Source organism: Crotalus tigris, unplaced genomic scaffold (assembly GCF_016545835.1).
Source record: "Crotalus tigris isolate CLP2741 ecotype Arizona unplaced genomic scaffold, ASM1654583v1 scf7180000017624.2573661763:2888555, whole genome shotgun sequence".
Taxonomy (NCBI): domain Eukaryota; kingdom Metazoa; phylum Chordata; class Lepidosauria; order Squamata; family Viperidae; genus Crotalus; species Crotalus tigris.
The window spans coordinates 1,225,624-1,253,095 of record NW_024096519.1 but is presented as its reverse complement, the minus strand read 5'-3'; the positions used below and the strand labels follow the sequence as shown (position 1 = coordinate 1,253,095).

At 34.8% G+C, this 27,472-nt stretch overlaps 1 protein-coding gene across 12 annotated transcripts in view; it reads left to right on the top strand.

The window, feature by feature from the left end:
• Positions 1–27,472, top strand: part of HDAC9 (histone deacetylase 9) — a 347,135-nt gene that overhangs the window by 112,094 nt on the left and 207,569 nt on the right. For all 12 annotated transcript variants that reach the window (XR_005555379.1, XM_039332526.1, XM_039332546.1 and 9 more), the window contains one exon: positions 7,720–7,983. Coding sequence is in view for 11 of the 12 variants with exons in the window: in XM_039332526.1 (XP_039188460.1) it covers positions 7,720–7,983 (264 nt within the window). In the remaining variant the exon portion in view is untranslated. The remainder of the gene's footprint in view (positions 1–7,719; positions 7,984–27,472) is intronic.

The following is a 27,472-nucleotide window of genomic DNA, read 5'->3' as shown; positions in this document are numbered from 1 at the left end:
TGCAGCCCAATGTTCAAATCTGTCAAGATCCTTCTGTATCTTTTGGAATGTTGGCTATTCCTGCCAGCTTGGTGTCATCTGCAAATTTGATGAGTTCCCTATCTATCCCCTTATCCAAATGATTGATGAAAATGTTGAAGAGCATTGGGCCCAGAACAGAGCCTGGGACCCACCACTACACACTTCCCTCTATGGAGATGCAGTTCCATTGAGGACCACACCCTGAGTATGGCTGGTCAGCCAGCTACAAATCCATTTGGTGGTGATGCTATCTAACCCACATTTTTCTATCTTATCAAGTTGTAGATTGTGGTCTACTTTACCAAATATCTTACTGAAGTCCAAGTAAATTATATCCACAGCATTCTTCTGGTCCACTAATTTTGTTACCTGGTCAAAGAATGCAATAAGATTTGCCTGGCATGATCTGTTTTTGACAAACCTATGTTGACTTTTGGTAATGACTTTTTTTGTCTCTAGGGGTTCGTTGATTCATTGCTTGATTATGTTTTCCAGAATCTTCCCAGGTATTGAGGTCAAGCTGATAGGTTTCCTGGATCCTGGATTTCCCCCCCTTTTTTTTGAAGATGGGAACTAAAGTACATCAGCTCTTTTCCAGTCCTTTTCTATTAATAAAAATTGGGAAAACTATGTTACTATTGATTTCCCCCTGTAAGAAAATATTTATATTTTTAATGTTAAAATAGTACTGGAATCAATTATATTTCTTTATAATCTGTTCCAGATATAAAGCAACACAGTGATTAGAGTGACAACTATAAAAACTAACAGAGGCCCAAAATACAGATTTCTCTGGAATAGTTCTACTATAAAAAGAAAAAAAAAACAAGTAAATTGCACAACAATTTAGCAATATTTCAGTTTAGTGAGAAAGAAAAAATCTCAGATAGTTTCTTCTGTCATTTGTCAGAGAACTAGGTTTTGATGTAGGAAACAATACCCCTTCTCATTGGAGGTTTATACCTATGGGATGCAATACAGCGACCTTCTCAAAACATTTCAGCTGAGATGCAAATTTTGACATCTCCTCTAGAAGTCAGCAGAGATCATGCCCTGACTTTCTGAAAAATGGATGTGTGGAAACCTGAATTCGGCTTCCTATTTAAAGATACTTTGCTGTTGCCAGATTTAATATAATTCTATCAAGATGACAGCTAGTTTCCCTATAGAGTCCTTTGATCATAATTTTTAGAACTCCATTCTGCTCAATAAAAGGAACAGAATTTTGGCAGTTCCAGTTAAACCAATTGTCATAGATATCAAAAGATAGATATTCTGCAGCAGAACTTTTACTGTTTCAAGTATCTCTGATGTAAAAGATGCCATTCCTATTCACACCATGTACACCAGACTATTTTCAGTCATCGACCAGGTCTCATATTTGCTTCCCCCAGGAAGCAACTATTTCCCCCAAATAAACTTTCAAGTAGTCATTACTATAGTGCTTTACTACTTTAGTACTTAGCATTGGGAGGCATACTGCCTTTGATCTAGGGCATAAAAATCTAATCAGGATGATTAATAACCATTAGTTGTTTTTTTTTAAACTGGTAGCCATCTTTATAGCTTATGATAGAAACTAGATGTACTGTACAAAGATATATTTCTTTTTCATTTGCTAAAATCCACACCATTCAGTCTAGTGGCATCTATAAACTTTCATTCTTTTTGTCAGGATGATGAAAGCATTAACTTATCTCAAGTCCCAGCCCTTTCTATGTGTCATAACCTTTAGAAAAAAGTGAAACTTCGTAGCACTTTGCCTCTGACAGATAATTCTGATTCAGATTCATTTTCTCATAATGTGAAAAAAATAAAAAAGTAATGTAACGTTCTATCCAATTTCTTCCACATCACCACCTAATTTAAATTCTGTTATAACCTTTCTACCCACTCATTTTTTAAGCTACAAACTTTCATTGTTGTAAATTTCAAGTTGTATGTTCCCCTGAATTGACAGAACTGAGGATGGTTTTATAGATTTGAATGAAGGTATTTTTCCTTTTTTTCACAACAGCCACACATTGGATTGTATTCTCAGTCAGTATTTATAGAATTCCAATATTTTTCTGATCTATTTCTATCCGTTCCAGATCACATGAAATTAAAAATTGTATTCTGATATCAACTAAAACTCATATATTATCTGGAGAGGCAAAAAGACCTAGTCTAGATTGCTAAAAACTACTTCTGACCTCCTAAGGTTTCCCTGTTAGAGTTGACAACTATAAATTATTCACTTCTAATTATTAATCTATTCATCATTCAAAGGCAGTACATATACCTAATACCAAAGATCTGTTTTTTAAAAAATCCATATTAATCAATTTCCCTATCAAGAGTACCTCATTTGTCTGAATTAACTACCAATTTGTTTGCCTTTGTCTATCTCAAACATCTGTCTGAGTTCTACAATGAATGAAGTGTTGAGCTGAGTTTCAGTCAAAGTTTGAGAGCACTTCAGCAAAACTTCTAGTTCATCTACTCTTTGATAAGATACAAATATGAAATTGGAGAAATGTTTTATACTAAAATTCTCCAAGGACTATGTTCCTAATCTGACAACCTAGTCTTCCTTTTGTCAGTCTAGAGCAAACATAAATCGGGAGGAATCATGTATCACACACGAATAGTTGTTCTTGACTCAGCAGCTAAAGTTACAATCTATGGAAAATGCCTTGAGCCACTTGCAGAAAACCCATCCTCAAGATTGTAACAACATTTATATCTGTAAAGCTATCCCAAAGCCTTAGAATTATATGGCAGATTCCTAATCCTTGCAATGAACTGCAATCTTGCCAGGTGGAATAGAATTCTTAATTGTAAAGATTATCAATAAATAATTGTTCCATTTTATAATTCACATGTTTCTTAATTATCTACACTAGATATTTTGAGTTATTATAGCAAATTTGCTTATTTTTTTATAAAATATTAATTTTTACTTAATGAAGATAATTTCTCTAAGTTGTTTTTATTCAGGTTGAAAGAAGGAAAATCTATATGTTTTCATTATTTAAATAAACAGCTGCTTACTGCCAGAAATGATTAAATGCATGGATGGATCTGTACATAATATTGCTTTTAGCTAAACTGACTAGTATAAATTATGTCCCTTGGGAATTTATGTCATGTTTTTTGGAGTACTTTGCAGAGAGCATGCAGCCTAATTTATCTCTACTGTCCTTTATTTTACTCCTATTAGTAGGTTCTTTTGTCCTTTGAATATCTACATGGCTATTTAATCTCAAGAACAGCAGGAAAGTGTATATTTTATGAAGGCTAACACTTGGGAGAAAAGTTTGGGAATGTTTATTTATGTACTGTACTGTACTACATTCAATAGCCAGTTTACTTAGATTTTCATGTTGACTAAAACTGCTTGCTCCCCTCCCCCCCCCAAGTTAGATGGACATGCAAATTTCTTGTAATTTCTGGGATACAAAAAAATAAAAATGAAATTGTTCAGGTATTACTTATTAGAAGCTTATTTCTTTTGCATTTTAATAATTTGCAAACACTGGTTTGTGAAGAAAGAGATATAAATTTTAATCTAGTCATTAATTCAAATAGACTATACATTCTTAATTGAAGAAATATCTTTCTAGATCAGGGGACTATAAGCAAATAGCTTGTACATTAGGATTTCTTTATATAATCCTTATATATTTGGACTTTTAAATAAATGATTACTTTATTGAAATTCAGGTTAAACACCAATTTTCTACCCACATAAAATAGGTAGTAAAACTTCTTTTTAAGGATTAAATTTCAATATGTACAATTGCATATTTTAATCTATTCATTTCAAAGGCAATGTCTACTTCTTTTCAATTAAAAATATTAAAATAATTCAGATTAAGATGATGAATAAGATTCCAAATTCCTTAAATCTGGCTTGATTGCATATTATCTGTTCTATTGATTCTATTTTTTCACATTTTTCTTGTTAAAAAATTATTCAAAAGAAATAACAGAAATAAACTTCATATAATTTTAAATTATTATATAATAGATATATGGAACATTATAAATTATAATATACCTAAAACTATTTGAGTGATTGTTTAAAAATAATGTAATATTCATATTATGAGGTTATAAATAAAGAACAAGAAGCAAAGTATGAATTTAAGTATATGTGGGATGGATAAAAATATGGTTTCCAAATGTAGAAATATGTAGAGAGGAGAATATGTGTGATGGGAGTGTGTGTGTGTGTGTGTGTGTGCGCGCGCGCGCTAAATTGCTTATGAGTGGCATTTTCAATTCACCTTCCCCAAACATATAATAGGTGAAAAATATAATAGATGAAAAAATTTTGATTCTTGTTCCAAATGTTGGATATGTTGTGTATTGAACTGTCTGTATTAGTGTTAAAAAGTGTTAAGAGCTAATGCCTAATGTCTACAACTAGAAGAATGTGTATTTAATTGCTAAATTGGATATTACCAGGGCTGTGATTGCTTCAGAAATGATTGATAAAGAGTACTTCAGACTTTACATGATAATGGGCACAGCACTTATTTATTGATGTTGCCTGACATTTTCAGTTTAACCAAGATTCAACTTTGCATATTTTTTTCAGGATATATTGAAGCCTGAAAAAAGTTGTGTAGCTTTAATAAGTGGTGCTAAGTGTGTTTGCAGAAGGTGCAGCTTCTTTATTCCAAATCATTTTTGAAGATGCAAAGATCTTTATTGTTTGCTGATTCAGTGTACCATTTTAAATTTTCTCACTTCAGTGTTAAGAGAGTGTTTATCAGTACTTAGCTACATATGTACTAGTACACACAACACAAATATCAAACAATAAAACATTGGCCTCTTATAGTGTTTAGGAGGGTTTTTTCTTTTGGGCATCTGTTAAGAAAAATCTTTGTATGTTGTTTGTATCTGTTCTGTATGTTGAGTAAGATTTAAATAATAAACCTTGTATAACCTGTATCTGTGTATTTGCAGATATTGTACATGAAAACAAGTATATTCTTTACATTGCCAATCCTACTTCAAATGCTGCTGCTGATGATGATTTTTAAAATCATTCGGAGGGTCATGATTTTTTTCCTTTTTACTGAATGCCTCAAAATATACATGCTAAAATTTCTATGCTTTATGCTTAACTGTCAAACATATCTTAAAATTGTGTAAGCGGACAGCATTTGGGGTATTATTCAGTAGGAGCTGATGCCAATAACCTGACCTAGCCCGTCACCTGCTATGTCCCGCTATTAGTCATATCAGGCAAATTGAAGGCATGTAGACTTCCATCCTGATTGACAATTTCACACATCTTTTGGAGTTTCCAAGATTAAGAAACACTGCTCTGTCTTATGAATGTAGGGGTTTTTTTTCTTTCCTAGAAACTGTCCAATGGCTTGGTTGGCCTCTTTACACTCTTGATTCTGAAAGGTTTTTTCCACTTTTTTCTTTGTGCTTGCTTTAGTTGTCAGTTTCTCAGTCCTTGACAGCTGCTAGGAGAGAAATAAAAGCATCCGTGATTCCTGGCCACTTCTGCAAAAATGAAGCTGATCTCCAATTGCTTCCTATTGCAGCCATATGAGTTCCTCCCCCTGAATTTCTGATTGGGAGCTACAGACATCTTGTGACAATTCATGGAAAGGAAGTGGTTAGTTACATTTGGTGAAGCAGAAATATTATTTAAAAAAAAATCCAATGAAGGATATTTGAGCAGAAAAATGATCTAAATTTCTTCAGAACACACAACTGTTCTTGGAGAAATATTACTGTGGAGTTGGTGAAACAGACATTAGTACCTACTTTCTCTATATGGGAGAGTATATTATATGTGCACATTCTGAAAATTCACTTGCATATATAAATATTTTTATGTAGGTTTACAAAAAAGCTTGGAATTTATTTCATATATCAGTACTAAAGTTGCTGTAAATGTGCTTTTTATGTGAACTATGCCAGATGTCATATGAGGGTTGCACATCTGCCTTATCAGGTCTGCAAGAATAGCATTATAATGCATAACAGAAGAAGAAAAAAAGATCTCGCTTTGAACTTGAAAGCATGCAAAAGGAGTACAGTGAGGAAATAAATATGTTTCCTAACTGCGCTGTAATCTGGATCTCATTCTGTCTTGGATTCTCTTTAAGGGTAACCCACCTGATGCCGAGCATTGGCATATCGAATGTGTTACAGATGGTCCAGCATCAGTGACTCATGTAGCTGTAGATGATTATCTGTCACACAGATGTTTTAGCTTGTATTTTTCAACTGGCCACTCAGCAGCAACCGTTTCTGGTGGCTCAGCAACAGATGTTTCAAATGTCTGAATATCTTGTCCATCCTGAAATTCGGCAGCTAGTTCCTTTACATATTTGATCCATTGCAGTAGTTTTGGAAGCAATTGGAAAATGTGTGTTTCCTTGTACAGCTTCTATCTTGAGTTTTATTATCACACTAGAAGAGATAAATATGCTGCTATTCCTTGCTCTTACCCAAATGTGCTGTTGTTTTCAGAAGCAAATCTGGAATCCCGATTGAAATTATTATGAGTCTTTTAATTTTCTTCTTGCATTTTCTTCTTCATTTATTCAATCATATATATTTTCAGCTAGTAAAGGCAAATACTAATAGTCCAAGATTGTCAACTTTGCAAAGGGTTCACTTATAATGTAAATATAATATAAAATTTATAAAGTAAATAAAAGCCAAAGTCAGTTTGCTGTCATTTAAGAAATGACAGTGATGCAATCTGAAAACTATGGGAGTGTTCTGATAAAATTCAAGACAGTTAATGGAACATTTATATAAATATTGCTAATTAGGAAAAAGTTAGCCAAGTATAAATAGAAAAATAATTATCTGTTTTCTCTTTTAGAGTGGTTACAAAAGGTGTTGAAATTTATCTAACATGATGTTAATCAAACACACACTAATTAATCCTTTCCCATTACTCTCCAATGTTGTCTCTACACATTTGTCTGTAAAGTATAGAGACTGAAAAACTGAAAAACTCTACACTGTATTTTAAAGCTACTATATTTATTATATACATCTAATAAATATAGTATATTTAAAATAAAATTAACATTTAGACTTTGAAAACACAACTACCAAGTTTATTTTACATTATATTTCTAAATCTTTAATGTCTGATAAGCAGTGATGAGACTATGCAATTTTAAGCTCATAATTTAATGATCCTACAGCTAATGTTTTTCTCCTTGGAGTAGAATACCACGTATTACAGAAAATGCTATATTTAAAAGTAAAAACTTGAACAAAATGAATCTGTTACATACATATGTTTAGTTGACAAATTCCATTTAGTCTTGTTGTTTATGAACTTGGTTTAAGAAGTATGTGAATATAATACTATATATATATATATATATATATATATATATATATATATATATATATATATATATAGTAATGGACTTCTCATATATACATTATTGTACAGTTTTTCTACTATACAGTAGTTTTTTCTATGCAGCAAATGCAAAATGTGTATTTTTCTGTAATATACAAGTTTCAGTTTTATTGTTCACTGCAAATTAAGTTCTTTATATTTGAGAAATCTAAAGCTGTTTATTCTTTTGAAATTATTGTGCTACAAATTGCTCATATAATCCCATTGTAAAGAATTGAGCCAAGTGGCTTTTCATCTTTATATTTTTCTGTTTACTCCTTTTACCACATTCCTATTTTGTATTTCAGATACTTTCTAAGTCCATAGAACAATTAAAACAACCTGGCAGTTTGGAAGAAGCTGAGGAAGAACTGCAAGGAGAGCATTTGATGCAGGAAGAAGGAACTGCCCCTGTTGATGTCAGCATTAGGGATGACAGCAGTAACATTTCTTTGCACAAGTTGGGACAATCTTTTGGAGCTGTGAAGGTGAAAAAGGAACCAAAGGACAGTGATGACGATATTCAAAATCAGCAAATGGAATCTGGGGAGCAGTCTGCTTTTATGCAACAGGTAATAGGCACAGATTTAGCTCCAGATTTTATCATTAAAGTGATTATTTGAGTACAATGATGTTAACATTTTGAAATTCTTGATAAAGAGAATGTTTATTATTTTTTCCAATCCTCAGAATCCCAAAGAGTTATGCAATTTAACATTCAGCATAATTAAGAACATAGATGTGCCCATACTTTAAGTATAGTGAAAAAGGGCTTGTTAAATTAAAGAACACTTGCTGTTGTATATATACCTTTTAGTAATTAGTAGAAATCATATTAATTATAGTGGATTCTGCCACATTAGATCTAGCGGAAAGGAACTCATTGTTGTATAAACTTTCTGTGGAGATCAGTGACTACTGACCAAACCTGAGAACTATGCTTTTTCATACTCACTCTTGCCTATCTCTAAGCCTTTTTTGATATTGCTTAATATACAATTTATTCACTTTGTATATGTACAGTAGAGTAGTAGTCCTACACACTGTTAAAGGGAGTAGATTCTTTCCTTTGTTACACAAATACCGGTCCAAATACCAGTGATCTGAGCTTTGTATATAATATGAGGGAACCAATGTAGAAAGTTAATGCAAAAAATTGAATGTACTTTTTAAAATGATTTTTTCCTCTCCATTTTCATTAATTTTATGTGGATTTTTAAAAAGAAGCATTATTTTTTCTTCCATTTTTAGGTATTTGTAGCAAGGAATCTAACTTTCAAGTTATTATATCTTTTCTCATTAGATGACTTGTTCTCAAATGATAATAGTACACACTGTAGCAGAGATGTTTACATGCTAATGACTGTCAATATTTTCTGCATACACTTTATTCTTTGTATTCTGGGATTATTCAGATTCCTAGTTATATGTGAATTATAACATATGATAAAACAACAAAATAATTGGGATTTTTTAAGACTATGAATAAAAATACATAGTGTTTAAATATGCCAAAAAGGATTTTTTTTCCCTAAGGCATGCATGCATTTGTAGGTAACTGTGCTTCCAAAAAGATTGTGGTCCTTTCAAATGCTATATCATTGAAATAACTTGATATGCAGTACAAACAGTTGCTGATTTAACTCAGAGTTATGTCAGTCACTTCATTTTTCCTGAAAAATAATAATGGTGGTGGAGGTAGACAGAAGTGCCTTGTGGAAACAGGAAGTCCAAGTAATTCATGCATTTGGAATGTAAGAGCAGAGCAAAGAGAAGCAGAAGCTTGTGTTTTATTCTCTGTTTTGTAAAGAGTACTCTATAAGTTGATTTATGTTAAGACAAAACAGCACGGTGAATAGGGAAATTGTTATGGAAGTTTTCCAGTGAAACATTTCCTTTTCTATTTCCTTTTGATATGTTTATTCTCTTGTAGTTTACTTCTCTTTAGCTAAAGACTCGTTGTATTTACATCCCCTTATGCATTATTCAGGATTGACCTGGAGTGAATTTTCTGTTATATTGTTTATATTTTAAAGTATTTTAAGATTCGGTATACTTTCTAACAAAGGTGTTTTGCCAAATGAAGAATATTATTCTAATATAAGCTTGTAGTATTTACATTTTAACCTTATTTTTAAAAATCCATTATAAAATTTTGCAATATGTACAGACTAACATTTTTCATGTGAGTGTGGATATATAAATGTATATGCCTTTACACATAAAATAGAGTAGACAGGCAAATAAAATGTTTATAATTGATTATTTTCTTACACTGGACGAAACTCATAGTATAATATTTATATGCTTCCAAGTTATTTCTTGTGACAAATGTAGATATTTACCTAATTCATTATATGTAAGTACAGCAAAAAAAGGCATATATGAGTTTCTTTCGCAGGGAGAATACCCAGGATAAGAAAATAATAATCTGTGAAACAGTTCTAAATTCTAAACTATATACCTATAGCACAACTGTTGCTCTTTCCAGTGACATATATTGGCTTATTATTTTCTTTAGACTTTTGGTTGTTTATTTGGTGCTATTCCCCACACTTCTCAATATGTGTATCTGGCTTCCCACAAACAGTTTCATTTACTAAGTCTAAAACAGAGAACTCCACCATATAGGTGGATCTCCTCCGCCATTCAACTTCTTAAATATGTGCTACAGGAAGAGAAGGGGATAGAAGCTGATAATCTATTGTTATGTTATCTGTTAATAACATCAAGTAGCATATAAAGTATGTTCTGATCCTACACATTTTTGTTTCTTTTTATTCATACAGTCTTTTAGCACAGAGAGACAGAAAAAGTGCATTTTTGTACTATATTTTATTTGGATAAGAACCTGAATACATTTTTCTATAAAATGTTTCAAAAATACATGTGAAAGAGAAAGAAAGAAAGAAAGAAAGAAAGAAAGAAAGAAAGAAAGAAAGAAAGAAAGAAAAGTATTTTTATAATGCAGTTGTGAAAATTTACCTCATTCTAGCCAACTGATTTCCATGTTATTTAAATTTTTGAGAAATTACCTGAAACCAGTGAAAAGGGAAAACTGGATTTAAGAAATTTTATTTTTGATTGCTAATTGTCACATTTAAAATCTATTGTACTTATTATAATTTACACTTTTGGTGATTTCTTGTTTGTGTTGTAAAATATTTTGTTTGTATGTTTCCTATTTTGCCTAATACAAATTTATATATTCCTTTCACAAATAAAGATTTTTTTTCTCAAATGATTTCCTTTCACCTACTTGACTTTGTGTAAATTTGATTAATTCTTAAAGCTAATTCTTTTTATTTTATATTGGCAATCCATTTTTATTACTGTTCAAACAATGGTTTAGAACCATGATTTTATTCTCCAGTTTAAATTACACAAAGTCTATTTTTGGTTTGTTATGTGATCCCACATTAACCATCACACATTGTAAAAAAATATGGAAAAAATATCTATGCATGTTCATTTTATCCTCATCACATTTGTCTTAATTTATGGATCAACCATTTTATCATCTTGAAAAATGAAGTATAAATAAATACCAGTTTTCCAGAATTTTGATTTTCATTATTAAAAGTTTTGACCCATGGATATGATTTGACTCCAAATGTTTTAATAATTAGTATGGAAGTAATTTATTTGCACATGAAATATTATAGAATTGGTGGTAATCCTGAAGAATTTGCAGTTAAGAAATAGAGGTGACCATATTAAAAAATCATATATTAACAACTAACATCTCCAGTATAGGACAAATTGGTAATATTTCAATTTCATCCAAATCAATAGGAATAGTTAGTCATGGCCATGTCTTATTTATCCAAATAATTACACTACAGTGAAACACATACCCATGCATATAGTCACATGATAAGCTCAACTCCTTCAAGTAATTCCTAGAACAGCATTTGTGGAATTGCAGGTTTTCTGGAATGATGTCAACTGTTAAACGCAATCTAGCTATCCTCTTCGTAAGGGGAAGCACTCAGATATCCAGTTGGGCAGGACTGTATATTTTTTTATAAAAATCTGATATGCTACAGTGAAAACATACTAACTCATAATCAGCAGTCAGCTCTCACCTGCTGAAATAGACTAATGAAGCTTAGGTAGTAATGAATATAGTAGACAGTGGTGGGATTCAGCCAGTTTGCACCACTTTGGCAGAACAGGTAGCAATTTTTTTTTGCCCAGGCTCAGAATGGACTTCTGGAAGCAGCACCCACACAGAGAATCGGTTGTTCACATATCTGAATCCCACCACTGATAGCAAGCTCTAAGCTGACATAAGTTTTCTCATTGTTTTCTCTTCAGAAAATTTAATACAGCTATCTTTCTGAAAACTCTTTCTTTATATGCCATTCCTAATGAAAAAAGTTTTCAATAAATCATGTAAAAAGTTAGTAAAAATTAAAGAAATCTTGTTGTGGTAGGTGCATGCACATCATAAAAAATTAAAACACTAATTTTCTAGTTCAAACTTTATACCTTAATTTTTTCCTCTGGAAAAAATATTTTGGATACAGCATTTACAATATCATATCCATTTGTATCATCAAAAGATAGGGACGTGCAAAATATTTCAAATTCATTGTGTTGCAATATGGAAATACTATACTTCAAGTCTGAACCATTGCAGATGTGTTTCAAATTTGAAACAGTTCTGCTTCAGATACAAAATAGATGTCTTCATCTTGAATTAGGGCCATTTATTTACATCAACAAACTTCTGAAACAATAGAATAACAATAGAACAATCTATTTTGAACTCAAAACATTTCAGACAAAGTGTTTTAACACCTGTATCAACCTGGTCACTTTTTTAATTTTTTGTTCCACATCCTGTCAATTATTAAATATTTATTCCATAAAATCCTAGAATTCAGAAGAAAAACAACAACGTATGTAAGAGTTAAAGTGGCTACATTCTCAGGAATGGTATATATGTGTGTGTGTGTGTGTGTGTGTGTGTGTGTGTGTATTATGTGTATATGTATATGTATGTATGTGTATAGGTGTATATGTGTGTGTATGTGTATATGTTTGTGTGTGTGTGTGTATATATATATATATATACACATACATACATATATACATACATACATACATACATACACATATACACATGCAGAGACAATACAGGTAGTCATTGACTTACTATCAAAATTGGAACCAGAATTTCCATTGCAAAGCAAGGTAATTAAATGAATCACTGTAATTGTTAATGTGCATTATCCTGTCATTAAACAAACTGGGCTTCCCCAATTGACTTTGCTTGTTGGATTCTACCTGGGAAAGTCACAAATTGTAATCACATGACCCTGGAATGCTGCAACCATCACATATACATGCCAAATGCCAAGCATCCAAATTTTGATTAAGTAACCTTGGGGATGTTAATGATAAGTGCAAGGATTGGTCATATGTCACTTTTTTCAGTGCCGTCATAATTTTGAATGGTCGATAAATGAATGGTTGTAAGTTGAGCACTAACTGTGTGGGCTTTCTTCAAAGCAGTTGCATCCAATATTCTAGAGCAGTGTTTCTTGACAGCTTTAAGATCTGTAGATTTCAGCTTCCAGAATTACGTAGCTAGCATACTATATGGAGAATTTTGGGAGTTGAAGTCCATACCTTAGCATTTCCAAGTTTTAGAAATATTATTCTAGAGGACATGGTTACTTTAATAACTCAAGAAAGAGTTAAACAATACATATACTTTAAGGAATCCTAAAAATTTAACATTTTCTTTAGCTATGCATAGTCTTAATATTCAAATAAACATTCCGGATTTTTTTTTTTTTGCCTCTATACTCAGTGCATGTACATATATACAGACACACACAGAGACACCCTACCTCTATTTTCTACTGATTGGTGTACCATATGTACAAAGGAAGACAACAACTAGAAGTAATCTTGAGCATTTCACATATGAATAAAATTGAAGCTTGGAATATTAGGGGACAGATTACAGTGTCATATCCAGACACCAGACACAATAATTTTAGAAAGTGTTTCATGCTACATTTCAAGACATTATTATGCCATGCATATTGTGGAAATATATTATGCTAAATTTTATAGCAGTTTTGATTTTCTATGTTTAACAATTTCAATCTGCAACTGAGACAATCCTCTCCAATCTTTCATATTTGTTGGACTTCATTACCATAACATCCCTAGATGTTAACAAGTTTGAGAAAAACTATTTGATAAACTACAGTTGTTTAAAATAAAATGAAATAGCCATTTTTGTAAGCTAGCATGAAGATTCTAGCTGCTACTTCAATTGCTGCTATAATTCTTGGTGCTTCAGGAATTTTATATAACTTTAATCATTTCCACTAAAATATTTGTTGCATTGAATAAAATCAATGCATATATGCTTAACTATACTATTTGCAATGCAATTATTTTGCTTATTGTTACTTTTATTTATCTTAATTTCAACCTTTGACTGAAATTGTAGTTGCATTCAACTCATTGATAGTCTTAATTATCCTCATGTAACTAGATTTCACATTCCCTATTCAAAATCCATGATATAATTAGTAAATGCTTGTTTCTTGTTTTATCTTCACTGGCATTCCAAGGTACTTGAAATGTAAAATATAATTCTCTACTTCTCTCAGGACTTTTTGTGTTAAAATTTTAATAGTTCAGATTAACATTATCATGTTAATTACTTCTTCATTACAGTTACAACCAGTTTGCTTCCCACTTGCAAGGAAAATCAAGGGTGGCAAACCTTCCATTTCAATACTCCATTCTCCCTATCTTTTACCCATCATAGTTTTCTAGAGAATAAAATAATATTTCTCTTTCTTATATTGAAATTTGCTGCTCCATTATATTGATTTTTTTTTGTATCACCCTTGCCTACTTGTGTTCCCTTTGCCACATAGGAGGCAGAATTTTTATTCCATAGAGGCTGAATACAAGCAAAGTGGTATGCATACAGAAATTGCAGGAAAGCAACTAGAGTGTTTAATACTGAATCTTATAGGTATATGTTTTGGCTTTCTAGGCTTAGATCCAGATGTCCATTCTGCTGTGGAAACCAAAGCAATGGAATCAGCCATGCCTGATTCCTAGAATTTCTCTAGGAAATTCTATCAGGTCTTAAGGTTGGAAAGGGAAAAACTTCTGCTTTGATGCTGCAACCCCATCTTCAACCATTAAATCTCAATTGATTTAATAGAGTGGTATGGATATCTCCAACAGCATTGAAGCAATCAAGATGCAGAAATATTTTAATGCTGTTTTCATTTTCTATCTTCAGTTCTTCAAATTATTAAGATTCACCAACATATCTTCAGTCCTTCAAATTATTAAGATTCACCAATAAATGTAGTTGGGAACCTACTAAATTAGTTAGTGGAGGGATGTTCCCAGTAATAAAACAGTCCTGCCCTGTACTTCAGAGTTAGCATATGGGGTAGACCTGTATTTGGAATATGAACTTGATTAGGATATAAACCATATGCCATCTTCAGAATATACATAGCCAAAAGTTTTATAGAGGAAAGAAACATTCCACTGTTGTTCACTCTCATGCAAGTTTTCTCCATTCACATAGATGCCAGGAGCAATCATTCTAAACATCAAGAAAGGAAATGAAAGGACATTTCAGAGAACAGAAAGAGTTTTGCCCTCAAACTTGGCAGTGCACATATACAATACTTCCCAGATATAATGGGACAATGCCATCCCTCAAAGCAGAACTAATTTTACTATTTTAGTCATTCTTCTGTATCAAACAACTCTGTATTATATGAATATTGCAAATTTCATTTATATAGTGGTAATGTAAAATGGAACCAACCATAGGTGTAATAGCACCACCCATAATTCTCTAGAAATCAGCTGTAATTTTTAAAAATGTAAAGCTTTCTTCACTGTATTTTAAGGCTCACATCTGAAAGATTTCATGAAATTCAAGAGCGAAAAATGTTCCTTTGAAATTTCACTGAAACCATAACAGAAATCTTAATCCTATGTGAACTGCATCATTGAATGGCTGATCTTAAATATATTTCTGGGTTTAAAATGCTCGGTCATATTTCATGTATCACTGGCATAGCCAACCATATTTATTTTTAGAAAAAAATAGCCGGCATGTTCATGTGTGTGCACTTATTTGTTGCTGAATGACGCGAAAGTATGTGCTTCAGTAAAAAAGTTACTGGGTAAGTAAATGTTACAGAGAGACAAGCCAATTTTTTATTCAAAATGTATCCCTGTTTATATTAAAACTTTACTTATATGAAAAATGTTCTTCCCACTATACTACTCTTTTAAACATTGCCTTACCACAGTGATCAACAAGGATACAGAGTGCCTTACAAATAGAAACTTTGGCTGATGCGCCTTCAAAACTTACCAGTGATCTAATCTGGCACCCTCATATATCCAGCTATATTATTTGCCAGCATACATGCAAGTTGGGTTTTAAAAAATCTTCTACTGCCAAGCAAATCCAACAGTGACAAATTATTTCAACCTTGTGGTTGGCAGTGTCACTGGAAATACTCAAAAGTGCTGATAAATATATTTATGATTGATGGCCAACCTATACAGTACATCAGGAATTTGTATAGTATGGGTCTTCTGAAAAGCTACTGCTTAAGAATACATTTGAATCTTTGTATAATGGAGTGATAGCACGCACTTTTGTGTAGATAAGTAGCCAATTAAGGAGAAAGTGTTTGTATACTCTACCATGTTAATTCTACTCACAGGATTTGTCAAGTTCCCCCATAGCATTTGAAATCTTGAATTTCATTCTTTTTATCGATGTCTACAGTGATTCCTGTATTAGATCTGCATTGTTTCTAGCTTGGAAACTGGGAAAGCCTAGAATAAACACAAGGCCCGGGGGGCCAGATGCGGCCCATGAAATGGTTTCATGTGGCTCACGAAGCCATCTTGGAAACAGTAAGAGAACGGCCCCCGCAGCCTTGGCCCTGGCCCAGGCCGGCCAGGAGCCAATGTACAATTTTGTGGTGGCCATCTATGCTGAAATGCATTCAGTCTTAGCACCACAAGACCATCTGTAAACAGCGATGAAACAGTCCCTGCTGCATCGGGCCCACCCCCTGGGTGCATGCTGGGGAGGTGTCACCCTTTGTGAGGAATGAAGAAATGCACCATTGCCTGGAAGTGGCCAGCAAATGGCCCTTGTCTACTTCACATATCCGGTTTGATGGGCTCCAGGGGAGGGGTTTTGGCGGGCAGTGGGGCGCTCTCCTCACAGCACCAATAGGCTGAGCTGGGTGGGGCAAAATTGATGAGTAGTGCAATGCTGCCTAGCCCCCAGCCTGCCCAGTTTCAGCAAAGTACAAAGCTGGTGAGTTTTGTACCACCCAGCTCAACTTCTCGGCACTGTGAGGAGAGCGCCCCGCTGCCTGCCAAAACTGGGCAGGCTGGGGGTTGGGCGGCATTGTGCTTCTTTTTGGATTCATGCCGCCTGGCTCAGAGCGCTGTGAGGAGAGCACCCCGCTGCCTGCCGAGACTGGGCAGCTGGGGGCTGGGCGTCATCGTGCTTCTTTTCATATTTGTGCCGCCTGGCTCAGCCTCTTGGCACTGTGAGGAGAGCGCCCCGCTGCCTGCCAAAACCGGGCAGGCTGGGAGCTGGGTGGTATTGCGCAGGTAACATTGACTCTCACGCTGCTCATGGCATCCCCTCCCCCAGAGCTCACCAAGCCAAATATGTGAAGTAGGTTATGGCCATGTGTTGGCCACTTCCAGGCGATGGTGCATTTCTTCATTCCTCACAAAGGGTGACACCTCCCCAGCTGAGTTTCTTGCCTCCCTCATCTCAAATATTTTCCCACCACTCTGTACTAAGGAAGGAAGGAAGGAAGGAAGGAAGGAAGGAAGGAAGGAAGGAAGGAAGGAAGGAAGGAGAGGGAGGGTCTGAGGGAAGTCTTGCTTTAAACCTGCCCTGCTGCCCTTTTACCATTCCTGGTCTATTCTGGGGGTCTCCCATCCTATTCCTAAGAAAACTTTGGATACAAAGGATGGAGAGGGAATGGGCCTCCCTCTGATTTTGCCCTTGTACCCATCATGAGCAACCTGGCTAAGGACAGCAAGCACAGCAGCAACAGCCTTGAGGAGGAGGTAAGTGTAGCTGTGCATCCCCTTGGGGAAATGGGGCTGGGCTTGGTGCTGCGGATGCTCGAGGGCCAGGCTGGGTATTTGACCTCTGCTGCCCAGGGCTCCGGGCAGCCCACACCACCATCCAGCCCCCCACATGGCCTGAGAGGAATGGTGAGGCTCCTCCAGTGGACCATGCCTTGGCACTTGCCCTGGTCCCACTCTTTTCTGCCAGAGACCCTCAGATCTGTCCCACTCCTGCCCAGGCCCCCACAGTCACCCTTGACGTGAGCGATGTAGAGCTGGCCATGCCCATCCAATAAGCCACACCCACTCCATCCACGCCCACCCAACAGGCTGCACCCACCCTGGCCATACCTACCCAGCCCCCCGAGGGCAACCACAATGCTGATGCGGCCCTCAATGAAATTGAATTTGACACCCCTGGCTTAGAAAGAAGACAAAAGACACTGCTAAAGAATAGACTATTTATTTATTTTGGATACTGAAAATAGCATAATGTTTATCTATTTTCCCACAATACCTAGAGGTATAAGTGTGTACATCTGAGAGGAGAACCTAGATTGTGGATGAGAAAGTTATATGAACAGTATATACATTATTCCAATTTATTTGCATATGTGTTATTAAAAATAAGGACTATTTTTAGCAGTGGATTCATCATAATGCTACATCCTGATGTCCAAGAAAGGGATTGGTAACCCTAAAAGATTAGATACCAGACTGCCAATGATATCCCAAAACATATCCTGGATGCCCCATGGTTAAAAAAGAAATAATAAACACTTTAAAGAATCGTTCTGATCACACAAATTCATAAATTTAGAGAGATTTCAGCATAGACTGTTGTAGCATTGGGCATTCTTATACAAGACATCAGGAGATACAAGATTGTACAGTGGTGTTCATAGGCTTACAAAGTTTCTGAATGTCCTTAGGTAAAGATAAGCCACAGAAAAAAACAGATTTGTCTTGCATGGGGTCTAATGACATATCAGTGATGGCGAACCTTTTAGAGATCGGGTGCCTAAACTGCAACCCAAAACTCACGTATGTATCATCGGGTGCCAGGTGGGTGTGGCCCATTGGGTGGGCATGGTTGTGGTGGTAATGGCAGACTGGGTGGGACAAGTTCAATCAATCAATTCCAACTTTGCGAGATCTTATTTTTTCCTGTGAGAAGTTGAAATTGATTGATTGAAACTTATTTTTTTGCAAATAGCGGCGAAGGCCTAAAGCAAAAAGGTTATATAAAACCCAGCTGAAGGCCTAAGACTGAGGCGATGGCGTGCGTGCCCACAGAGAGGGCTCTGCATGCCACTTCTGGCATGCGTGACATAGGTTCACCATCACAGACATATATGATTACTTAGAATAAATCCTTCATAAAAAGCATAGCATCACTGCCTTCTTTAAAGTGAATGGCTGTATTCCCACAATGTTCGTGTTCAACTGTTTGATCAAACATGCTGTAACAAACTTGAGGATTGTTCAAAAGAACATTTGACAATTTATTTAGGTTAGATGGGGCTTTGTCATAGGACAGAATGTTCATTTTTGTTCTACCATCCATTTTTCTCATTGCCTCTAAGTATCAACTATTTTTCTTTATCCATTAAAATCCTTGGGTTATTTAATGGGTGATGTACTTGGATGAAAAGTATCAGTTGATCATTTTAAACAATAAAGTATAAGTTGGATGGTCTGCCCTTGTATGGGAGGCCTAAACCAAGTGGGTTGCATAATTTTTTGCATATGTAGATCTAGTGGGTTAGCCTTTCAATATGTGGGTTAAGCAGAGATGATAAGGTTCTATGCAATATATTTCTGAATTTCCAACAATTACAAGAGCATGCTAGAAGTCTACAACTTCTGCTAATCGCTTCCCTTTATCTTCTGGTTGGCCATTGCAAGAGAAAGTCTACTAGGCCTGGGTTTTGATCCCACACGACTCTTCTTCTAATCTTGAAGAAGAAATGTACATCCTCTCCAATATCATCTACTTATATTGATATTGATAGTAATCAGCTATACTTTTGAAGCAAATCTTAACAATCCCAACATTCAAACTTTTTGATAAACTCTGTTCATTGTATAACTATCTGACTTTGTACCCCCTCCACCCAACAAATCCATGTCTGATAGCCATAACACAATAATAAGGAAATTATGAAGAAATTCTATTGTTCATATAGTAATTTTTTCACTTTTGTGATCATCTTACCTTTTTCAAATGATTTCACTTTTCCCAGTACTAATCTAGTATAAAAGTTTTACTAATACAGTTTGTGTGTGGCCAGGCAATGGCATATGGAAAACATGTTTCCTGCTATTTAATTTAATTACTCCAATCATGTGCCAGCCCCAGGCATGTCATTCTGGACCTGTGAGGCTCTTTGTCTGTCAAAGAGATGGACAATATCTTGGCTTTGTTTAGTTGCTCTGCAGGCTGTGGATAAAAAACACTGAAATACCGACTGTTTGTTTAACCAAAGTTTGCATTTTTTGCCATTTGGCTTTGATTTCTTTTTGTTTTCCAGCAAGGAAAGGAAAGGACAGGACATTTTGGCCTTGCTGAGCTAAAAGGGAAACATAAGGATAAGAAGATGAACTGTCACATTTCTGAGGTTTGCTATATGAAAATGTGTTTGGTTAGAAATGAGCTTTGTTAGCAGAAATTAAAGACATGAATCACGGTTTATTTTAGACTTCCCTGCTAGCGTGGCACAAATGGAACAAAAATATAAAAAAGAGAGAGAGATGGAGGGAAGGAGGGAGGGAGGGATGGAAGGAGAGAGAGAAGAGAGAGGGGGGGGATCTACTATAATTGTTTCCTTATAATGAACTTAGTTTTGAATATTTTTGGTGCTTTAGGAATACTATTTCATTTATGGCATCATCTTTAATGGACAAAATAATAAAGAGGGACCAGAGAGAGAGAGAGACAGAGAGAGACAGAGACAGAGAGATGGGGGGGAGACAGAGAGACACACAGAGAGAGAGAGAGACAGAGAGAGATTCCACTTTGAACCAATCTGCAGGCATAGAGCAAAGTGCCAATCTTTTTTGATTGGTTGGTTGGTTGGTTGGTTGGTTGGTTGGTTGATTAGTTGACAGCAGCTCTCCCAAGTTTTATAATGATTTCCATGGAGACTTAATCTGGAACCTTTTGCATAAATCCATTATTGAGCTTTGCCTTTCACCTAATGAAGGAAATCAATCCTTACTGAAAATTTTAGTATTAAAATAACTAGCATGGTATTAAAATAGAGCTGAAGGGACCTTGGAGGTCTTCTAGCTCAACCTCCTGCTCAAGCAGGAGACCCCCTACCATTTCAGACAAGTGGCTTCCCAGTCTCTTCTTAAAAACCTCCAGTGATGAAGCAACCATAACTTCTTATGGCAAGCTGTTCCACTGGTTAATTGTCCTCAATGTTAGGAAGTTTCTCCTTAATTCCAGGTTGCTTCTCTCTATATATATATTCTATATTTGTGTACAGGAGTAAAACAGAAATGAAAGTTCTGAACTTTTACTTTTGCTCACCTATGCAGTAAAAGAAGACCCCTTTGCAAAAATTCTTGTGCATGGTCTTTTCTAGCAAGACTATAAAAAAGCATGCTAGAAAAACACAAGCAAAGCTATTGAAGGAAATGAATGTTAGACATACTTGTAATTTCCATTAATTCTAACAGTTTATTGGAATTCAATTTTCTTTGAACTTTTTCATTTTGTTTCTCCATTCAGTTGGAGGTAGTATATATGACAAAGTGCATATTGAATGCTTATCATTATTTCATCCTGCTTAGATGTGTTATATGTTATGTTATGAATAATCTACCAGAATTACTTATTAATAGGAGGTAGGCAAAGGTGTGTATAGAATCTAACAATTTTGTTACAGTGACAGAGCATGCATCCCAGGATTAGGATGCAAGCAATGGTTTTTATATAATGTGATATTGAAATGTGCATAGTACTGTATGATATGACAAATTTTGTTATATGACCTCTCTTGCCTCTCTTTCATGGAAATGTGTCAGTAGATTGGGAAAGAGTTGGTACAGGGTCATGTTCTAATTAATCATAGAGGAGTATCAGTCAAGAAATGCCTTAAATTGGAAGCTGGATGCATTGCTCTAGATGGCTCTTTTAAGTCCATATTATTCTATACTCCAGAACTATAGGATTTGTAAAACATTGGGGAACAGAATGAAGTACAGTATTTTGTCTAATATGCCATGACCTTCATCTAATTTAAATAAGCAAGGTAATCAAGTGTCAATTAATACAGGTAGTCCTCAACTTACAACAGTTCATTTAGTAACCATTCAAAGTTACAACGGCTCTAAAAAAAATGACTTGTGACCATTTTCCCCATTTATCATCACTGCAGCATCCGCATGGTCACGTGATCAAAATTCAGATGCTTGGCAACTGACTCACATTTATGACAGTCCTGTAGTCATGTGATCACCTTTTCCGACCTTCTGACAAAGTGAATGAGGAAGCCAGATTCATTTAACACCTATGTTACTAATTTAACACTGCAGTGATTGACTTAACAACTGTGTCAAGAAAAGTTGTAAAGTGGGGCAATATTCTCTTAACAACTTGCTTAGCAATATACGTTTTGGACTCAATTGTGGTTGTAAGTCGAAGACTAACTATACTAGGCAGAAGAATGGTGTCCAAAGAAACACTTGGTCTCCCGCATCCAAATAGCTGACATATAGAGTCTAAATGTTGCAAATCCATTGCACCAACTATTCTATAAGAAAAATATTAATGAATATTATGTCTAGTGCTAAAAATCTGTGGAAGCTATTTGTGTTGAAAGAGCTACACTTTAAAATGATCTGTAACTGTAACTTTATTTGAAGTTTGCTGTTCCCCACCTTCTTTGTGGTTCACCAGAAAGGTTGATGAAAATATGTTTAAATAATAAGAAAGGCCTTGACCCTCCCAGCAATAAGGTTTGAGAAATTGCCACACAAAATGTTTTTTTAAGATGTTTCCATATCAGCTTTTGGCTGATAAGTAATACCTAAAGCAATCTTCATTTGACATTTGGATATCAAATTACTTTAGTGGTAAACTAATGCATCAATAACTTTATGGAATGTAAGCAAAGAGATGGAACTGTTGTGTTAGGTGCCACAAAACATCACTAATAGAGTTCATTGGCAGCGGTGCCAAAATATTTTGGAAATGACAAATGATTTTTCCATCATACTTGTTTTTTTTAATTGAAATACTCATTTGTCACTGAAGGTCAAAGGTCATGTAAGATTCCCTGTGAAATAGGAACAGATTCTAAACCAGAAATTTCTTTTATTCAGGCCCTATTAAAGAGATAAGACATGTAAATGTGTCTCTGTTTTTTAGGTGACCTTAATTATTTATTTTATTTTTAGCCCTTTGTTATTTTGGTCAAGTCAGCAAATTTATTTATTTGATTTCTATAGCCACCCATTCTCAAAACATGACCCTGGGCAACATACATTACAGTGCATGAAACAAATAAAAAACAATTAAAACATTAAAATAATACAAAAATAAATATATTTGATACCAAGTAGCATCATAATTATGAATGTTACTATGGCCAAGAAATGGGATCCTTGCCTCATTTGTAGACCCAGGCCTGAATGCACAACCAAGACTTCATTAAAAGGCAACCAGAGTTGCCTGATCTCTGAGAGAGAATGTTAGAGGGAAGGATCCATAGCAGAGAAGGCACATCTCCTCGTTCTCACTAGTCGACATTCCTTGGCTGATGGAACCTATAACATGCCAGCTTGCCCAACATATACAATGCTTTTGCCTCCTATTTTCCTAATAATAATAATCTTGTGAGATTGGTTAAGTGGCTAGCCTATCTGGTCATCAGGTGGCTTTAATGCCTAAAGAAACCAGAAATCAGATTTTCTACTCTTGTTTACATACCTTAACCATTAGATCAAATTGGCTCTCTAACCTTCAATGTTTCCCGAAAACATTGAGCATAAAGGAAAAGAAAGCAGATCACTGTATTTTGCCTCATTCTTTGGTTTAGAGAAAAAACCAGTGGCCCTCCAGATATTGTACTTGTGTATCATCCACTTCTGGAAGCATAGAAGAACAATTTTAAGTTCAACATATTTATAATCTCTGCTTAGAATGGATATTTTCTACATAGTTTATGACAAGGAAAAGTTCTCACTGAAAAAGAAAAGAAACCGCTATCATTTTTAGAAATCAGAATGCTGAGTATGGATGCTTGGGTCAAATCCAGATTCAGCTTCTTTGTCAAATTGAAGCTTGAGATGATTTTTGACACTGAATAGGTGCCTGAAAAATGTCAGGCTCATCTTTAATTCTTTCCCCAAATATCCAGGTAGCATATAATCTACATTTGTATACATTGGTTATTATTTCATTTCAAATAAAGAATTGTCCAACCTTCACTTAAAACTTCAGTGATGGACCACCCCGATAACAGGAAACTGGCTATTCCACTATTTAATAGCTCTCATGGTCAGGAAACTCCTCTCTATTTTGAGTTTGGATCTCTCTATAAAGCTTCTACCCACTGATTTTTGTTCTCTCCTCAATTATGGAGAGTAAATCCTCACCCTTCCTTTTCTCTGTGACAGCCCTCTAGGTATCTGAACACTGTGATCAGGTCTTCCCTTAGCCCTAGTAATTTTTTAAAACTAAATGTACTCTATAAAAATTCTTACCTGATTTAGCTCAGAGCGGTATGTGTCCTAGAGGTACAGCTCTCATCTCACAATCAGGAAGCTGGGAGTTCAATCCTAGGTAGCAGCAGATATTTCTCTCTCTGGGTGCTATGAATAATTGTCTATTGCAAACTCTGCATAGGCATTAGGAAGGGCATCTGGCCACTAAATGTTCAGCTCCGATCAGTTGCCCTCACTCCATCCTGAAGCAAGGGATTACAGGGTTGTTAAAAGAAAAAAAAATGATTTAGTCTCTAAGTGTTTTAGTATTTTCATCATTTTTCTCTACGTTGTTTCTGATCTCTCAATTTTTTTTGTATTGTAGTTCAAATATTCCAGTTGTGCTTTGACAAATGGTACAATGTTTACTATGAAACTATTACTTCCTGTGATCTCAATATTATATCTCTGTTTATACAACCTGGGATTGCATAAACAGTTTTGGCAGAACTTCACACTATTGACTCAAGCCAAGTACCACTCAGCTGGTTTTTCCTCCTAAAGGGCACAATGTCCCATTTCTCAACAATAAAATGCATTTTGTTGATAGAGCCCAATGCTGAAGCCTAAAGTCTATTTGAATCTTGAGTCTTGAGCCTCTCTTCTACAGATTTGTATTTTCATCCAATCTGATAAAATTGCTTCCATCATTTCTGTAAGTCATTTATAAAAATATTGAATAACATTGGAATCAAGGCAGAGCCCTTAAGTACCCCACTGAATACCCCTCTCCAGGCCTGCATATCTTGGCTCTTGGGCAACCCACCTAATAATAAATAAGGTCTGCAATAATAAAATTCTACAATCTGACACATGTACTTAAGATCTTCTGTTTCCATGGGGTTTCAATCTTTATAACTAAGAGCACACATGCAACCCCAAAATACAAAACAATTGGATTTTATAGATTTAAGAATAAAGTACAGATTGGATGAGATAAATAGCATGAAATATAGTCCTGGAAGGTTTAAAAGAAAACACTAAAATGGCAAAAAGTTGAGTTTTAGGATCTACACCTATAACACATTCTTCTAGCAACTGATGGCTTTGTTGAAATCACTGAAATATCTGAGTTTATGTACTGAAGGTAGCAAGCAGGATCCAAGATTTATTGCTTTTACTAAACATAACAGTATGAGAGTATTTGGCTGCCTGATGAGTTGCATTGAAATGAGGGCGCCTTTGGTTTGATAGGTGGTGTATTTGTTCTGTGGCTTGAATTCACTCAAGGAAGGATTTTTGATGCCCTAGCCAATCATAACTGTCTGAGGAAATGGATAAATCCAAACCTCCAAGTTTTGGATAGAGGACAAAATGAAATACTTGGATATGGAGAAATGGAGCTTTGGGGAAGCCAAATTCTAAGGGCATGTGAAGCAGTTCTATCCAAAAAAACCCTCATGTGGTTTATCACCTTTAAAAAAGATTTACAAAAGGCGAAATCATGGCAATTTCAAGTAGGGAGTGGTATTCTTTCCTTTAGATGGAAGGTTGCCTAAAATGGAGGAAACCATGATTTTGGACCACATTGCTAAGTATTCAAAAAAAAAAAAAAAAAGACTCTTACTACCGGTTTTGCTTCCCTTTTGAGATGGTTGCTTACTTTTAAATCCTTTCAACAAGACCTCACTCCATTTGGACAACTAACATGAATCACTCTAGAGGAAATTAACACAGTATTTTCCCAAGTGCCCAGTCTGGTTTGGATTTTCTTTTTTCTTTTTTTTTTGCATCTGAAACATAAACAGACACACACACACGCATAAAGAGTTTCATAAGCTTACAGGCGATGGCTGCAATTCAGCTTAATACAGCTGTGAGGTTACCTTGAATACAAAATGCTTGTAATTCTTAGAAAGAAAAGATGTGCCTGCTCTGACCCAGAACAGCATCTTTGAACTTTGACTGGGACACGTGGTTTGCCCAAGAGAACAAAGCTATGCATTTACCATCTTATCCTAGTAAATCACTGGCTTAATGGGCTCTCCCGGTCTGACTTTTATTCAAGTGTTGTGCTAAAATCTGTAATGCTTCTGTATTTCTATTCTTTTGAGCTCTTTGGAAAATGTATTTAACTGGTAAATATTTTATTTAATTACAGAATGTTTAAACAATTACAAGGCATAAGCTTTTATAGATCTCTTTTTGATGTGAAATTTAGGAAAATGTTCCCTTCCTGGATTAGAATGGCTATTTTTTTTCTTCCAAAATGTGTTTCTTTTAGCATAAGTTAGAATAAAATAAATATAATATCTGCCTTGCAGAAGGGAGAGAAGAAGAAATTACACATTTTAGTATGAATGTTTGCCTGCTATGTATTTTTAATTTTATAATAAGTTATGCTTATTATAAAGCAAGCACAATACTCATAAGTCCAAATTGCCATGCCTCAGTTGATGGATAGAAATTCAATAAATACATATTAAAATGGTATGGAAATGCCTATTTACTTTTTGTTTCAGTTCCACATTCATGAAGTCTCCATATGATCATGTCATGCTTAAAGGAAATCTATAATGGTTTTACTCGCCTACTGCTGACACCACCTACATGCTTATACACATGTCAGTTACATCCTAGACAATCTAGCATAAACTGCAAATGCTCTGTATCATGAAATGAAAACACACCTGTCTTAACTTAGGACTCACTTATGCAGACCTATATTATTAGAGGAGTGAGACAAAATCTATATACTTAAGAAATAGATATGTGGCAAAATGCAAACATTTTTAGACAAGTTCATTCTAAAATATAATCTGGTTTTTGTATTCTGCATTATCTCCAGAACTGATAAAAGTGCTTTAATATTCTATGTAGCAGAGACTAGACAGTCAAATACTTTTATATGAAATTAAAAACCTATTAAATTTAATGGGGCATTTGATGGGAATACAGACTTCTAAATAATCTATATTTTGTTGACTTTTCTTGCATTTCAATCACTTCAGACTTTAAAATCTTTCTGAGTAGGTGCAGTTAGCAGCATAATATAAGGTTATGTTATTTTTTCCATGGTCTATTAATATCTTGTTACTGTGAGCCTGTGCTGGTTGGTGGTTTCTAGACTGTGGTATTTGGCTTCGAGGTAAATGGAGAGAAAAAAAAAACCAAGACCACCTTTAATATGAATATTTACCTCCAACTGCTATTTAACATAAATTACATTGGTTATTTTCATGCTTATATTTCAACAGAAGCTAAGTGTTT